This window comes from Telmatherina bonti, assembly GCF_933228915.1.
Source record: "Telmatherina bonti genome assembly, chromosome: 21".
In the NCBI taxonomy this organism is placed as follows: domain Eukaryota; kingdom Metazoa; phylum Chordata; class Actinopteri; order Atheriniformes; family Telmatherinidae; genus Telmatherina; species Telmatherina bonti.
The window spans coordinates 33227992-33245843 of record NC_136630.1 but is presented as its reverse complement, the minus strand read 5'-3'; the positions used below and the strand labels follow the sequence as shown (position 1 = coordinate 33245843).

The window sequence follows — 17852 nt, the reverse complement described above, 5'->3', positions numbered from 1 at the left end:
GTAAAACCAAGTTTTGAAGTGGTAAAACCAGGTTTTGCAATGGGAAAAGCAGGTTTTGAATTGGTAAAATTAGGTTTTGAAGTGGTAAAAGAAGGTTTTGAAGTGGAAAAAGCAGGTTTTGAAGTGGTAAAACCAGGTTTTGCAATGGGAAAAGCAGGTTTTGAATTGGTAAAATTAGGTTTTGAAGTGGTAAAAGAAGGTTTTGAAGTGGAAAAAGCAGGTTGTAAAGTGGTAAAAGCAGGTTTTGAAGTGAAAAAAGCAGGTTTTGCAGTGGTAAAACCAGGGTTTGAAGTGCTAAAAGCAGGTTTTTTAAATGGTAAAATGAAGTTTTGCAATGGTAACAGCACATTTTCAATTGGTAAAAGCAGGTTTAGAAGTGGTAAAAGTAGTTGATTAAGTCGTAAAATCAAGTTTTGTAGTGGGAAAACAGGTTTTGAAGTGGTAAAAGCAGGTTTTGCTGTGGTAAAAGTAGGTTTTGGAGTGGTAAAAGTAGGTTTTGCAGTGGTAAAACTAGGTCATGTGAGGGTAAAACAGGTTTTGCAGTGGTACAACCAGGGTTTGCAATGGTAAAACAGGTTTTGCAGTGGTTAAAGTAGGTTTGCAGTTGTAAAAGCAGGTTTTGCTGTGGTAAAAGTAGGTTTTGGAGTGGTAAAAGTCGGTTTTACAGTGGTATAAACTAGGTCATGCGACGGTAAAACAGGTTTTGCAGTGGTACTACCAGGTTTTGTAGTAGGAAAACCAGGTTTTGCAATGGTAAAACAGGTTTTGCAGTGGTAAAAGTAGGATTTGGAGTGGTAAAAGTCAGTTTCGAAGTGGTAAAAGCAGGTTTTGAAGTGGTAAAAGCAGGGTTTGCAGCGGTAGAAGTAGGTTTTGCAGTGGTAAAACCAGGTTTTACAGTAGAAAAATTAGGTTTTGCAGTGGTACAACCAGGTTTTCAATGGTAAAAGCAGGTTTTCAAGTGGTAAAAGCAGGGTTTGCAGTGGTAGAAGTAGGTTTTGCAGTGGTAAAACCAGGTTTTATAGTAGGAAAATTAGGTTTTGCAGTGGTACAACCAGGTTTTGCAATGGTAAAAGCAGGTTTTGAAGTGGTAAAAGCAGGTTTTCAAGTGGTAAAAGCAGGGTTTGCAGTGATAGAAGTAGGTTTTGCAGTGGTAAAACCAGGTTTTATAGTAGGAAAATTAGGTTTTGCAGTGGTACAACCAGGTTTTGCAATTGTAAAAGCAGGTTTTGCAGTGGTGAAAGTAGATTTGCAGTTGTAAAAGCAGGTTTTGCAATGGTGAAAGTAGGTTTGCAGTTGTAAAAGCAGGTTTTGCTGTTGTAAAATTAGGTTTTGCAATGGTAAAACAGATTTTATGGTGGCAAAACAGGTTTTGCAGTGGTGAAAGTAGGTTTTGAAGTGGTAAAAGCAGGTTGGCTCCACCTTCCATGGGCTTTTTCTATGGTTTGGTGCCCTATGGAAAAAGACTTCCTGATGGCTTCGAGGTGATTCTGGTGAAAGTAGGTTTGCAGTTGTAAAAGCAGGTTTTGCAGTGGTGAAAGTAGATTTGCAGTTGTAAAAGCAGGTTTTGCAGTGGTGAAAGTAGGTTTGCAGTTGTAAAAGCAGGTTTTAAAGTGGTGAAAGTAGGTTTCCAATTGTAAAAGCAGGTTTGCAGTGGTGAAAGTAGATTTGCAGTTGTAAAAGCAGGTTTTGCAGTGGTGAAAGTAGGTTTGCAGTTGTAAAAGCAGGTTTTGCAGAGGTAAAAGTAGGTTTGCAGTGGTAAAACCAGGTTTTGCAAAGGTAAAACAGGTTTTGCAGTGGTAAAAGTAGGTTTGCAGTTGTAAAAGCAGGTTTTGCAGAGGTAAAAGTAGGTTTGCAGTGGTAAAACCAGGTTTTGCAAAGGTAAAACAGGTTTTGCAGTGGTAAAAGTAGGTTTGCAGTTGTAAAAGCAGGTTTTGCTGTGGTAAAAGTAGGTTTCGGAGTGGTAAAAGTCAGTTTTAAAGTGGTAAAAGCAGGTTTTGCAGTGGTAAAACCAGGTTTTATAGTAGGAAAATTAGGTTTTGCAGTACAACCAGGTTTTGCAATAGTAAAAGCAGGTTCTGAAGTGGTAAAACCAGGTTTTGTAATGGGAAAAGCAGGTTTTGAATTGGTAAAATCAGGTTTTGAAGAGGTAAAAGAAGGTTTTGACGTGGAAAAAGCAGGTTTTGCAGTGGTAAAAGCAGGGTTTTAAATGGTAAAATGGAGTTTTGCAATGGTAACAGCAGGTATTCAAATGGTAAAAGCAGGTTTTGAAGTGGTAAAAGTGGTTGTTGAAGTCGTAAAATCAAGTTTTGTAGTTTAAAAAACATGTTTTGCTGTGGAAAAAGTAGGTTTTGGAGTGGTAAAAGTAGGTTTTGCAGTGGTAAAACTAGGTCATGCGAGGGTAAAACAGGTTGTGCAGTGGTACAACCAGGTTTTGCAATGGTAAAACAGGTTTTGAAGTGGTGAAAGTAGGTTTGCAGTTGTAAAAGCAGGTTTTGCTGTGGTAAAAGTAGGTTTTGGAGTGGTAAAAGTAGGTTTTACAGTGGTAAAAGTAGGTTTTACAGTGGTAAAAACTAGGTCATGCGAAGGTAAAACAGGTTTTGCAGTGGTAAAAACAGTTTTTGCTCTGGTAAAAGTAGGTTTTGGAGTGGTAAAAGTCAGTTTTGAAGTGGTAAAAGCAGGTTTTGAAGTGGTAAAAGCAGGGTTTGCAGTGGTAGAAGTAGGTTTTGCTGGGGTAAAACCAGGTTTTGCAGCGGTGAAAGTAGGTTTGCATTTGTAAAAGCAGGTTTTGCAGTGGTGAAAGTAGATTTGCAGTTGTAAAAACAGGTTTTGCAGTTGTAAAAGCAGGTTTTGAAGTGGTAAAAGCAGGTTTTGTAGTGGTGAAACAGGTTTGGTAGTGGTGAAACAGGTTTTGCAGTGGTGAAAGTAGGTTTTGCAATGGTAAAACAGGTTTTATGGTGGTAAAATTAGGTTTTGCAGTGGTAAAAGCAGGTTTTGAAGTGCTAAAAGTCGGTTTTCAAGTTGTAAAAATTTTGCAGTGCTAAAAGTAGGTTTTGCAGTGGTAAAACCCGGTTTTGCAGTGGTACAACCACGTTGTGCAATGGTAAAAGTAGGTTTTGTAGTGGTAAAAGTAGGTTTTGGAGTGGTAAAAGTAGGTTTTGCAGTGGTAAAAGCGGGTTTTGAAGTGGTAAAAGCAGGGTTTGCAGTGGTAGAAGTAGGTTTTGCAGTGGTAAAAGTAGGTTTTGGAGTGGTAAAAGTCAGTTTTGAAGTGGTAAAAGCAGGTTTTGAAGTGGTAAAAGTAGGGTTTGCAGTGGCAGAAGTAGGTTTTGCAGTGGTAAAACCAGGTTTTATAGTAGGAAAATTAGGTTTTGCAGTGGTACAACCAGGTTTTGCAATGGTAAAAGCAGGTTTTGAAGTGGTAAAACCAGGTTTTGTAGTGGTGAAAGTAGGTTTGCAGTTGTAAAAGCAGGGTTTGCAGTGGTGAAAGTAGGTTTGCAGTTGTAAAAGCAGATTTTGCAGTGGTGAAAGAAGGTTTGCAGTCGTAAAAGCAGGTTTTTGCTGTGGTAAAATTAGGTTTTGCTATGGTAAAACAGATTTTATGGTGGTAAAACAGGTTTTGCAGTGGTAAAAGCAGGTTTTGAAGTGGTAAAAGCAGGTTGGGCTCCACCTTCCATGGGCTTTTTCTATGGTTTGGTGCCCTATGGAAAAAGACTTCCTGATGGCTTCGAGGTGATTCTGGTCCACCATCAGGTGACTTAGGAAGGGGGAGCAGGGCTCCATCAATACTGTGTACAGTGGAGATGGGGAGCTGCTTACCTCAACTCGTGAAGGCTCTGGATGCTGTGGGGCTGTCCTGGCTGACACGCCTCTGCAGCATTGCGTGGACATCAAGGACAGTGCCGCTGGACTAGCAGACTGGAGTGGTGGTCCCCCTTTTTAAGAAGGCAGTCCGGACAGTGTGTTCCAACTACTGGGGAATCACACTCTTTACCCTCACTGGTAAGGTCTATTCAGGGGTACTGGAGAGGAGGGTTTGTCAGATAGTGGAATCTCAGATTGACGAAGAGCAGAGTGGTTTCCATCCTGGTCGCGGAACAGTGGACCAGCTCTATAGCCTCTTTGGTGTCCTGGAGGGGGCATGGGAGTTTGCCCAATCAGTCTACATGTGCTTTGTGGACCTGGAGAAGGCGTTTGACCGTGTCTCTTGGGGGCTCCTGTGGGGGGTACTCTGGGAGTACCGGACCCCATCGTACGAGCTGTCCAGTCCCTGTACGACAGGTGTCAGAGCTTGGTCCACATTGTCGGTAGTAAGTCGGATTCGTTTCCAAAGAGGGTTGGACTCTGCCAAGGCTGCCCTTTATCACCGATTCTCTTTATAACTTATATGGACAGAATTTCTAGGTGCTGCCGAGGTGTTGAGGGGATCCGGCTTGGTGGCCTCAGGATTGGGTCCCTGCTTTTTGCAGATGATGTGGTCCTGTTGGCTTCATCTGGTCGTGATATCCAGCTCTCGCTTGAGTGATTTGCAGCCAAGTGTGAAGTGGCTGGGATGAGAATCAACACCTCCAAATCTGAGACCATGGTCCTCAGTCAGAATAGTGTGGATTGCCCTCTCCGGGTCGGGAGTCAGGTCCTGCCTCAAGTGGACAAGTCTAAAGTGGAGCATGAGATCAACAGACAAATCGGTGCGGCATCTGCAGTAATACAGACTCTGCGCCGGTCTGTCGTGGTGAAGAAGCTTTACCGGTCGATCTACATTCCTACCCTCACCTATGGTCATGAGCTGTGGGTCATGACGGAAAGAACGAGATCTTGTATACAGGCGGCTGAAATGGTTTCCTCCGCAGGGTGGCCGGGCTCTCCCTTAGAGATAGGGTGAGGAGCTCGGTCATCCGGGAGGAGATCAGAGTAGAGCCGCTGCTCCTCTGCATCAAGAGGAACCAGTTGAGGTGGCTCGGGCATCTAGTCAGGATGCTTCCTGGACCTCCCTGGTGAGGAGTTCCGGGCACGTCCCTCAAGGTCGAGACCCCGGGGAAGACCCAGGACACGCTGGAGGGATTATATCTCTCGGGTGGTTTAAACGGCAGAAGATGGAAGGATGGATGGTCAGTTTTAACGTATTTGGTGTCTTTGGATTGTGTGAAACCTACTGGCCCTATTTGAACTGCTGATAAAGGGCACATGCAGATTAAGCCTGAGGACTACGTGGGTCTCCCTGCCAAGTTGCAATCACAAAAACAGAGTTTGGTCAGAATGGTAGCACATTGATTCAACAGAGAAATGTATGGTCTACAAGTTCAGGCCCTCGCCCATATCTTTGCATTTGTAAATCCCATGTTGGGCCCAGAGAGAGAAATGGATAATTATATTTAGGTAGAATTGATGTTTCCTTTTTACCTTGTTTCTTTAGGAAGGGGACAACAATCAGACCCAGATGACACCCAAATCGATTTTGTGGATGTTTTCATGTATGGGCACATCTAACCAAAAATTGAGCAGTTCAAACTCTAAGCGGCAATAGAGCCCACAACTAATTCTATTCCCACTTTTTATCCCACATTTTCCTCATCTACCTCATCTAACTTTGAAATATGGGCCCAGATGAGTTTTACTGTACCTTCCCCTGTTTGGACCCATTTTGTGCCCACATTATTTCAACATAAGACCAATATGGGCTTATAAAGTAGGACTATTATGGAATCCAGGGGCATTACAACCCACTTTTAATCCCATGGGGTACCCACAAAAGAACTTGAAAGATAATGCACTGATGGGTTGTGTACTTTACTCTGTTGAAGCCAATTTAGTCCTCAGAATTTTCCAACAACAACAATATGGGCTTAAAAATATGGGGCCATTATGGAAGCTATGGTCAATCCCACCTAAAACCCACCTTTTAGCCTATGTAGTACCAACATGGTACCCAGTAAGAACTTGAAAGATAGGCTACAGGTGATATTTTTTGTACCTTACCCAGGTGGGGCAGATTTTGAGCCCATAGTTTCCAAACATAGGATCAGTATGGGCTCATTAAGTGGGGCTATTATGGAACCCGTGGACAATCCTATCTAAAACCCCTCCTTTAGCCCCCTAACCCATCGTACCCAATAAGAACTTAAGATGAGGTGCTGATGTTTTCTATTTTACCTTGCCCAGTTGGGTCCATTGTGCCCAGAGTTTCTCAATAAAAGACCTACATTGGCTTTTAACATGTGGCCATAATTGAATCTGTGGACAACCCCATATGAGGCCCATTTGTCAGCCCATTTAAACCCATAAAGGCCCTACATGAAAATGTTGGCTGAGATTTGTGACACATGTAAAGCTCCATCTGCTCAAACGTTCCTGAACATTGTTTGAAATGTAATAGTAATGTTGCAAGCCTAGTCTATTATGTGTGGGAATGCCAATAGAGCCAATAGAGCTTTTTGGAAAGATGTGGTGCATTTGGTTTCTTGTGTGGTTTGCATGGTGGCACCCCTGGAGGTGAGACTCTGTATATCGGGTATATACCCCGATCATTTTGTACCTGGCCAAAATGTGCTTGTTCCAAGCTGAGAGAGTAATTGCACTTTGGTGGAAAAGTATGGAAGGCCCTACATCTGCATTGTGGTTATGGGAAATGGTGTCCTGTCTTGCATTTGAGAACCTAACCTATGTTGTCACAGGGAAAATAGATAAATTCAAGGAAATGTGGAATACCTTCCATAACTCCTGGAAAGCATTCAGAGGGAGCCGAGGCGGGCTGGACGACGGTCAGGCGGAAGCGTAGCCCCAAACCAAAACCACCGACCTGTTCACGTTTCTAAAAGATTTTCCCCGCTCTGCGACACACCCGCTGAGGCAGAAACCCTGATTATAGGTAGTTCCATAGTCAGAAACGTGGCACTAGAGACACCGGGAACCATAGCCAAATGCATTCCTGGGGCCAGAGTGGGCGACGTCGAATCGTATTTGAAACTGCTGGCTAAGGCTAAACGTAAATACCGTAAGATTGTAATTCACGTCGGCGGTAACGACACCCGGTTACGCCAATCGGAGGTCACTAAAATTAATGTTGCTTCGGTGTGTAACTTTGCCAAGAGCATGTCGGACTCCGTAGTTTTCTCTGGTCCCTTGCCAAATTTAATCAGCGATGACATGTTTAGCCGCATGTCATCCTTCAACCGCTGGTTGTCTAGGTGGTGTCCCGATAACAACGTGGGTTTTATAGATAATTGGAGCGCTTTTTGGGGAAAGCCTGGTCTTATTAGGAGAGATGGCATCCATCCCACGTTGGATGGAGCCGCTCTCTTATCTAGCAATATGGACTCTTTTATTAGTCAGCTAAATTGACAACTCAGGGTTGGGACCAGGAGGCAGAATTGTAGTCCTACACACTTTTCTGCAGCTTCCCACCTGCCGCCGCCCACCCAAAACCCCATTCTGACCTTATACAACTTCCCAGCAGTAAGAATTAAACAACACAAAAACACTTCTGGGGTTAATTGTGAAAACCTCATAAAAATAAAAACAATAGATCTAATAAAATCTGAAAATAAGACAATAAAGTGTGGCCTACTGAATATCAGATCCCTCCCAAATAAGTCTTTATTAGTCAATGACTTGATAGGTGATCACCACATTGATTTATTCTGTCTTACGGAAACCTGGTTACAGCAAGAGGATTATGTTAGTGTTAATGAAGCTACGCCAGCTAACTATTTAAACTTTCACATTCCTAGAACTACAGGCAGAGGAGGAGGTGTTGCAGCTATTTTTCAGTCAGAATTATTAATTAGTCCTAAGCTCAAAACTAACTATAAATCCTTTGAATTCCTGACATTAAATTTATCTCATCCAAAATGGAATTCAGAGAAACCGCTCCTTTTAGCATTAGTGTATCGCCCACCTGGACCTTACTCCGAGTTTCTGACCCAATTCTCTGATCTCTTGTCTGAGTTAGTGCTGACTACTGATAAGGTCATTGTACTAGGTGATTTTAATATTCATGTTGACCATGAAAATGATAGTTTAAACATTTCCTTTAGCTCTATTCTAAACTCAATTGGGTTTTCACAAAATGTCCATGGAGCCACTCACTCTCATGGTCATACTCTTGATCTGGTTCTAACATCTGGTATTGAGACTGATAAGCTCAAAGTTTTGCCTCAAAACCCTGTCTTGTCTGATCACTTCTTATTAACCTTTGAATTCACTTTATTTGATTACTCACTGACCAAAAATAAATTCTACTATAGTAGATGTTTATCAGACAATAATATTACAAAATTTAAACAATCAATTGAATCAATTTTTACCCCTCTACCATGTGTTAGCATGACTGAGAGTCCCCCTTTAAGCCTTACTCCTGCTCAGATTGATCAACATGCTGATACTATAACAGCTTCAATGCGTACAACCTTGGATAATGTTGCTCCCCTAAAGAAGAAGAAATTGGGGTCTCCGAAGCATCCTTAGAACCAGGATCTGACTTGTGTCTAAATAGTTTCTGTCCTGTCCAACCCTCTGAATTAACTAAAATAATAGCTTCATCTAAACCATCCACCTGTATCTTAGACCCTCTCCCAACGAGCCTCTTTAAGGACATTTTCCCTTTAATTAATACATCACTACTAAATCTTATCAATATGTCTTTAGTGACAGGATATGTACCACAATCATTTAAAACTGCTGTAATCAAGCCTTTACTTAAAAAGCCATCTCTGGATCCAGAGGTGATAGCAAATTATAGACCTATATCTAATCTCCCGTTTATGTCCAAGATTCTCGAGAAAATAGTTTCAGCTCAGCTACATGCCCACCTGAGCAGAAATAACTTATTTGAAGAGTTTCAGTCAGGATTTAGAGCTCATCATAGCACTGAGACAGCATTGGTGAAAGTTACTAATGACCTTCTTATGGCCTCAGACAAAGGACTTGTGTCCGTACTTATCTTGCTTGATCTTAGTGCTGCATTTGATACAGTCGATCATAACATTCTGTTACAGAGACTAGAACAGGTGGTTGGAATTACAGGTACAGCGTTAAGATGGTTTAAATCATATTTATCTGCTAGACTTCAGTTTGTTCATGTAAATGACAAGTCCTCCTCACAAACTACAGTAAGTCATGGAGTTCCTCAAGGTTCTGTACATGGACCAGTACTCTTCACGCTATATATGCTCCCTTTAGGCAAAATTATTAGACAGCATGGAATAAACTTTCATTGTTATGCAGATGATACTCAAATATACTTATCCTTTAAACCAGATGAAACAAATCAGCCCAATAGGCTACAAAATTGTCTCATAGACATAAAGACTTGGGTGACTAGAAATTTTCTCCTCTTAAACTCAGATAAGACTGAAGTAATTCTCGTTGGATCTGAAAAACTCAGAGCTAAATTTTCCGGTTTTGTAATGAACCTGGATGGCATTACTTTAGCTTCCAGTGCTACAGTGAGAAACCTTGGAGTAATATTTGACCCTGACCTGTCCTTTGGCCCACATATTAAGCAGGTTACTTAAACAGCCTTCTTTCATTTACGTAATATAGCCAAAATTAGGGACATTCTGTCTCAGAGTGATGCAGAAAAACTGGTTCACGCTTTTGTTACTTCGAGACTAGATTACTGTAACTCTCTATTACTGGGCTGTCCTAAATATGCCCTGAAAAGCCTTCAGCTGATCCAGAATTCTGCAGCCAGAGTCCTGACCAGAACCAGCAGGAGAGATCATATTCCTCCAGTTTTAGCCTCTCTTCATTGGCTGCCTGTTAAATCTAGAATAGAATTTAAAATCCTTCTCCTTACATATAAAGCCCTCCACAACCAGGCACCATTATATATCAAAGACCTCATGGTTCCTTATATACCAAGCAGAGTACTTCGTTCACAGACTGCAGGCTTACTTGTGGTTCCTAGAGCCTCACAGAGCCGAGCAGGAGGCAGAGCCTTTGGTTATCAGGCCCCTCTCTTATGGAATAAGCTCCCAGTTAGTGTTAGGGAAGCAGACACCCTCCCCACCTTTAAGACTAGGCTGGAGACTTATCTTTTTGATAAGTCCTATAGCTAGGGATGGTTAGCATCCCTTAGTTATGCTGCTATAGGTTTAGACTGCTGAGGGACATTTCCTGATACACTGAGCTTCTTTCTTTATCTCTCTCTTTTATCCCCCCCCCCCAAAAAAAAACAGTGTTGCATCATTAACATGTATGTCTCCTGTCTCAGCAGGTCTCCCTGGCCGGGAGTAGCAGTTCCTGTTGTCTGTTGTCTTTCTGTCCTCTTCCCCCCACACAGCAGAGGCAGATGGCTGCCTGTCCTGAGCCGGGTTCTGCCGGAGGTTTCCTTCCTGTTAAAAGGGAGTTTTTTCCTTCCCACTGTTGCCAATGTGCTTGCTCAGGATGGGAGATTGAGTTGGACTCAACTCAATCTGTTGGTTTCCTTATATAGGCTGTTATGAATTGGCCTTCATTATGTTTTCTTCTCTGTCTGTAAAGTGTCTTGAGATGGCATTGCCGTGATTTGACGCTGTATAAATAAAGTTGAATTGAATTGAATTGAATAATACACTTATGTGTGCGTTTGTTTTTCTTCATATATACAGTCAACAATCACTTCTATCGTAATGACATGCTGTGTGAGGATAGATGTATATAGTAGAAGTAAAAATAAAGCAAAAATCCTGCCATGCTTTTTGATCTACCAATGCATTTAGAGCAGGTGTTTTCACCAACAGGCAGTGGAGCTGAGTTAAATAAATTCATCTGGTTTAGAGACTGGTTTGAAAGAACTGGACTTCTACTTTCTACTGCTTTATACAACTCTGGATACAGTGTATGTGTGTTGTGCATACACACAGTGTTGGTAAGTATATAAACATATACACATATACATATATATATATATATATATATATATATATATATATATATATATATATATATATATATATATATATATATGTATATATATATATATATATATATATATATATATATATGTGTGTGTGTGTGCATTAATTGTTTTTTATTTTTATTATTTGTTTGTTTAGTTTATTTTTCTTTTCCTCTTCTTATTAGTTCTTCACCCTGAATGTGGGATGTTGAGGTTGGGCGTGTTCATAAGTTCAGTTTATGTGTGCAACTCCTACGGAAAATGAATAAATATATTGCTTAAACTCAGACAAACAGGCGAGACAAATAATACTGGAATGACACTGGGAATAATGCCAGTAATCTGTTATCAGATCTTTATTCTTCTGGACCAGAGGTAGAGGTTCTCCAAGGTTCTGTTGGGTCTGTGCTCCTCCAGCTGCAGTTCCATTTCTTTTTTATCTACCATATTTGTCCAATCTAGTCAATGTCTGATGACTTTCTGCAGAACTTATTTATGTATTTTTTGTTTATTAAGGTGCTTTTTGCTTAGAAGATACTAAAATCAGGGTTTATTCCCATTTCTGTTACACCCATAGTGTTTAATCATGATTAAAAATGATAACCTGAATATAGTAAGTTCATGACAATAATTGCAGGTTTACTTATTTTTATTTGCATAATGGAGTTTATCGCTGTATCAATGAGAGGCTGATAAACTGGGTTAAAGTCCGTCTGCTTTGTTTGCGTTTGTTGTGGGCCCACGTGGGATGAACATGTCTCTTTTGAGCAAAGCAGGGCAAAACCTGTTGATAACAGGTGAGATGGAGGATGAATACTCACTGTTCAGGTTTGTCCAGCGGTTTAGCATTCTCTTTGTCTTTAGAAGCCTTCATATGTTTTTCAATCTTGTCCAGCTCCTCCTGTTGGGCCCTCTGTTGGACAGATACAGGGAAATCATCCCACCTGATCCATAATCCATTCAAACCATCAGAATAACATAAAATGCCTTGTGTTGTTAGCCGTGTTTAACTGCAGCAGTATCTGGGAAACAAATAGAAAAGTATCTGAGTGGTAATCCAGGTTATGGATGTTTTTTCCTCATGGGGTGAGAAGCTCCATCATCTGGGAGAGGCTCAGAGTAGACTCAGGTTGGGATGCCTCTCTGGTGGCCCAAGAACGCCTCGGCACCCCTTGGACAACCTTGCTAATGTGACTGGAGGGCAGTCTAAACTTTCCTGCTTAGGCTGCTGCTCCCGCAACCCGATAAGTGGTGGTAAATGGACATTTTAAATATATTATAGGAAATCAGATCTGTACTTTAATACGTACCACATGTGCTGTTTTGTCAGAGGTGAACATTAAACAAAGAGAAAAACGGACGGTTTCTACAAGTACGTTCACTTTAAGACTCCACAATGGCAGAAAACAAAGATTTAAGTTTTCATGACAACAAACGGCTAGGAAACCTGAACAGCATTGCAAACAGACTGAGGAGAGTTTGCAGCTCACATTTTCATACAGCGCCTGAAGGGTCTCCAGGTCCACAACAGTGTTGTCCAGGTTCAGCACAGCTAGAAAACAGAGACAAGGTAATAAATGCTCGCAGTTGTTCTCACTGATCATTCAGTTTGATCCATGTGGCTCATTTCAACTTACTACTATTTCAGGTCACTAAAGGAGATGGTAAGCTAATTTTCCTAATATGTCAAGTTTACATGTTAATTTTCTCGTTATCTTAAAGGGAACAAAAGCATAATGACAAAAAACTACCATTACCTTGGGATACGAGTTTCTCTCACAATTTAAAAAAAAAAAAGCAAAGCTTGTTTTGTCAAGATAACATAATTATCCTGTTCTAACAAGAACAACATGGTTGAAATGATCTTCTCATTGGGTTGTCAATGAAAAGATTCAAATCAAATTCCCACATGGCAGCAAAAGTACAAAACCAGATGAATAATACAATCTGTACACACCATATATCCCTACATATAAACATGCCACTCAAATGTACCCATCTATATATGCACATATGCATATACATACATACATACATACATATATATATACGTATACACATTTATATTTATATATACATATATGTATATATATATATATATATATATATATACACATATATATATATATATATATATATATATATATATATATATATATATATATATATATATATATATATATATATATATACATATATATATATATATATATATATATATATATATATATATATATATATATATATATATATATATATATATACTGTTCACCTAAAGGAGTCACCTACAGTTGCCATACATTCACAATGAGTTACTGTAAGAGGTAGCCAAACACAAACTTGGAGCAACCGGGATATGGATGTGCACTGATGTAGAGTCGATGTGTTGAGAGCATCATATTCATGTTCAACTCGAGCAATCAAAAAGAAATGAAGTCTCATCGGGCTGCAGTCCCGCTAAGTGCTGTAGAGCCTGTGCTGTGTAATATTCACTTTGCAGTTCAGCACCGGGTTGTTTACAACATAACATCATCCTAACAGGCTATAATCCTTCTAAAGATCCTAACAGGTTATAATGCTTGTAAAGATGCTAACAGGCTATAATCCTTCTAAAGATCCTAACAGGTTATAATGCTTGTAAAGATGCTAACAGGCTATAATCCTTGTAAAGATGCTAACAGGCTATAATCCTTGTAAAGATGCTAACAGGTTATAATCCTTGTAAAGATCTTAACAGGCTATAATCCTTGTAAAGATCCTAACAGGTTATAATCATTGTAAAGATGCTAACAGGTTATAATCCTTGTAAAGATCTTAACAGGCTATAATCCTTGTAAAGATCCTAACAGGTTATAATCCTTGTAAAGATGCTAACAGGTTATAATCCTTGTAAAGATCCTAACAGGCAATAATCCTTGTAAAGATCCTAACAGGTTATAATCCTTGTAAAGATGCTAACAGGCTATAATCCTTGTAAAGATGCTAACAGGTTATAATCCTTGTAAAGATCTTAACAGGCTATAATCCTTGTAAAGATCCTAACAGGTTATAATCCTTGTAAAGATCCTAACAGGCTATAATCCTTGTAAAGATCCTAACAGGTTATAATCCTTGTAAAGATGCTAACAGGCTATAATCCTTGTAAAGATGCTAACAGGCTATAATCCTTGTAAAGATCCTAACAGGCTATTCCTTGTAAAGATCCTAACAGGCTATAATCCTTGTAAAGATGCTAACAGGCTATAATCCTTGTAAAGATCCTAACAGGTTATAATCCTTGTAAAGATGCTAACAGGCTATAATCCTTGTAAAGATCCTAACAGGTTATAATCCTTGTAAAGATCCTAACAGGTTATAATGCTTGTAAAGATCTTAACAGGCTATAATCCTTGTAAAGATGCTAACAGGTTATAATCCTTGTAAAGATGCTAACAGGTTATAATCCTTGTAAAGATGCTAACACGCTATAATCCTTGTAAAGATCCTAACAGGTTACAATCCTTGTAAAGATGCTAACAGGCTATAATCCTTGTAAAGATGCTAACAGGTTATAATCCTTGTAAAGATGCTAACAGGCTATAATCCTTGTAAAGATCCTAACAGGTTATAATCCTTGTAAAGATGCTAACAGTCTATAATCCTTGTAAAGATCCTAACAAGCTATAATCCTTGTAAAGATCCTAACAAGCTATAATCCTTGTAAAGATGCTAACAGGCTATAATCCTTGTAAAGATCCTAACAGGTTATAATCCTTGTAAAGATGCTAACAGGCTATAATCCTTGTAAAGATGCTAACAGGCTATAATCCTTGTAAAGATCCTAACAGGTTATAATCCTTGTAAAGATGCTAACAGGCTATAATCCTTGTAAAGATCCTAACAGGTTATAATCCTTGTAAAGATCCTAACAGGTTATAATCCTTGTAAAGATCTTAACAGGCTATAATCCTTGTAAAGATCCTAACAGGTTATAATCCTTGTAAAGATGCTAACAGGTTATAATCCTTGTAAAGATGCTAACACGCTATAATCCTTGTAAAGATCCTAACAGGTTATAATCCTTGTAAAGATGCTAACAGGCTATAATCCTTGTAAAGATGCTAACAGGTTATAATCCTTGTAAAGATGCTAACAGGCTATAATCCTTGTAAAGATGCTAACAGGTTATAATCTTTGTAAAGATCTTAACAGGTTATAATCCTTGTAAAGATGCTAACAGGTTATAACCCTTGTAAAGATGCTAACAGGTCATAATCCTTGTAAAGATCCTAACAGGCAGTGGATATTCTGATAAACGACATGTCAGCATTTCATCCCTGGTGGCGACTCACCGTGCTGGATGTCCTTCATGTCCAGGTGCAGAGAGGACATGAGGATTCCCACCGCCTGAGAACGCTTGTTGTTCAGGAGCTTTGCAACCTGACAAGAAGATCCAATTCAACAAGTCAGAGAAGAGAACACATTGCCCTTCTCCAAATTCAGCATCCTATACTGGTTTTGGTAACTGGAAAGAGGGTCCAATTGGTTTGGTTGTGGTTTCTCATCACTTTGGAACAGTTTCTCTTTCTCAATTATAACCATAAGAAAACTCTTCTCATGGCAGTTTAGACTTGAAACAAAACATTTGGTATATTATAAATAATAAAGGAAATAATAATGAATAAATAATAATAAATAAAGGAAAAACCTTCAAACCTAAACCACACTGATGGACTGCTTTCTGTCACAGTGGCAATGTTTAAACATTCTTTTCTATTGTCTAAATGAAAGACATTGTCAGCTTCCCACTGGTTGATGAGGAACACACCTGCTTTGCCTTGGACTTGGTTATGGTGTCAGAAAGCGGCTGCTTCTTCTCCTTCACAGCCGTTTTGGAGAATAACTCCACAAACTCGTTAAAGTCCACATCAGGCTCCTCGATGGTCTCCCACACCAGGGATGAGGACTCCCTGACCAGACACAGACTGTTTTACTGCCCAGTCAGAAAACATCCAAAATATTTTCAGCAATGTCATTTACGATTGTTTAAAAGCTCTTCTTCAGATTGTATGTAAAGCAATAGTCTTGAAGTTATATGTAACGTGGTTTTTATTAAAATACATTCAGGGCATTTAGCCTAATATTAAGCGGTTGTTAATGCTCGTCTTCAGCCAGATGAATGTTAAACTATGATATGGTTGAATAAATCAGTGGCAATAAAATGAGTCCATGAAAAGATAATTCATCATTATTATGATTACTTTGTTAGATAAAAGTATACTGTATCTTTTTAAATACTTTAAAACCTTTATTTATTTAGTTAATCAGTTATTCAACTGATGCAAAAAGTTCATAATGATTTCAGTTTAAAGAAAAAAATTATAACTAATGTGTCTTTTTTCCAGCTTTTCAAAGTAAAGTGACTCAGAATTTCTCTACGTTATTTTTACTTTTTCTTCTTGTTTCACTGTGTTTATAATGAATACAATTGACCTGTTTGTTCAGAATAAAACAGTTTTGCAAAGAAATTTAGATGGTGTACAAGTGAAGTTGAATTGAACTGAATTCAAAATGTCAAATTTTTATTTCAAGAGTTCAAAAGGCTGTCGCTTGGAAGTACTTTGTGATAAATTCATAGAGTTTATGATAGGAATACATACAATCATTTCCATTTTAAATTGTGAAATTCCAGGTTGACAGCCTGTTACATTGTATAGCCTCTGCACTGTTATATATTTTCTTGGTATTTTGGGTTTTTGTTATGTTATTCTTAAAATGAATAAACCAAACTATTGAGTGGTAAAATGTTGTTGGAATCATCATTCAAAACCAAAAACAAGAAATTCAGTCCCTGTCTCCAACCAAACTGTTTGAAAACTTTCCTTCACTTCCTAATTTATGTGATCCAAGCAGCCATTTATTCTGACTGCCCATGCTGCTCCCATTGCTGTTTTCACTCCTATGTTTTCCACCTCTGATGCGTCTGCCACATCTGCACACCACTAAATATTCCTGGAATTCTGCTCCTGACTTTGGGTTGGTAGGTAAAGACCCTGTTTCATAATGCTGCTTAGTTTCTCTGTCATAGATTCTGTACCACCAATAAGAGTTTCCTCATTTCTTCTAACATTTGAACAGAATAATTGTGCAAGGAAGAAGGTTAATGTCTGCCATCTAGTGGTTTTATCTCTGTCTGCAGGTATGGTCTGTTCTCTTTCAAACCTAGTTTGTTATCTCACAATGGAAAGTACCCTATGGCTTGACCAATCACAGAAGCTCCATTACCATCAAGTCTGTCAAGTAAGTTGTGAAGGATGGGCGTAAATGATTTATCTTGCACAGATTAAAGAGATTTGTACTGGTGATGTTATTATGGGTTGTAAATGAAAGTGTGCTATGGAGGATGTCATCAATGACAGTTGTGAAGCTGTGAGATTTGGCTAGAGGGGATTTAGTACCTAGGAGGAGCATTTCAGTTTCCCTTCTGTTTAATTTGAGAAAGTTGAAAGTGAACCAGGATTTACTTTCATTAAGCTCATTGAGAAGGGATGAAGGTGAGAGAGTGGAATCTGGCTTAGACAAGGGGTAGAGCTGGGTGTCATCTGCATAGCAATGGAAATTAATATGGTGTTTTCAGTAAATTTGACCAAGGGGAGTGGGTAAATCATGAGAGGCCTCAATACTGAAACCATGGTCACACCTGTAGTACCTGGAAGCAAACAGGAGGTTAATAGAGGCATGATTTAAACAAACTGAGATGACCATAGATGTATGATTTGAGCCAGTAAAGACGTGCCTTTGTGATACAATTTACTGGCGAGGCTGTCAGGCAGGACAGTGTGTGAAACAATGTCGAAGGCAGCGCTGGGAGAAGAAGAATAGATAATAGCCTAGAATCACCTGCTAGAGAGGCATCATGTGGTTTTAAGTAAAGCTGATACAGTGGAAAAGGAGAACAATGCCAGACTGGAACTGCTCATACAGGTTATTACTGGTTAGA

The 17852-nt window shown here is 39.4% G+C and overlaps 1 protein-coding gene across 1 annotated transcript in view; it reads right to left on the bottom strand.

The window, feature by feature from the left end:
• Positions 1-17852, bottom strand: part of fmn2b (formin 2b) — a gene marked incomplete at both ends in the record, with an annotated part of 91762 nt that overhangs the window by 23688 nt on the left and 50222 nt on the right. The window contains 4 exons of the mRNA XM_079260662.1: positions 11695-11786; positions 12364-12425; positions 15205-15292; positions 15681-15822. Coding sequence (XP_079116788.1) covers positions 11695-11786; positions 12364-12425; positions 15205-15292; positions 15681-15822 — 384 coding nt within the window. The remainder of the gene's footprint in view (positions 1-11694; positions 11787-12363; positions 12426-15204; positions 15293-15680; positions 15823-17852) is intronic.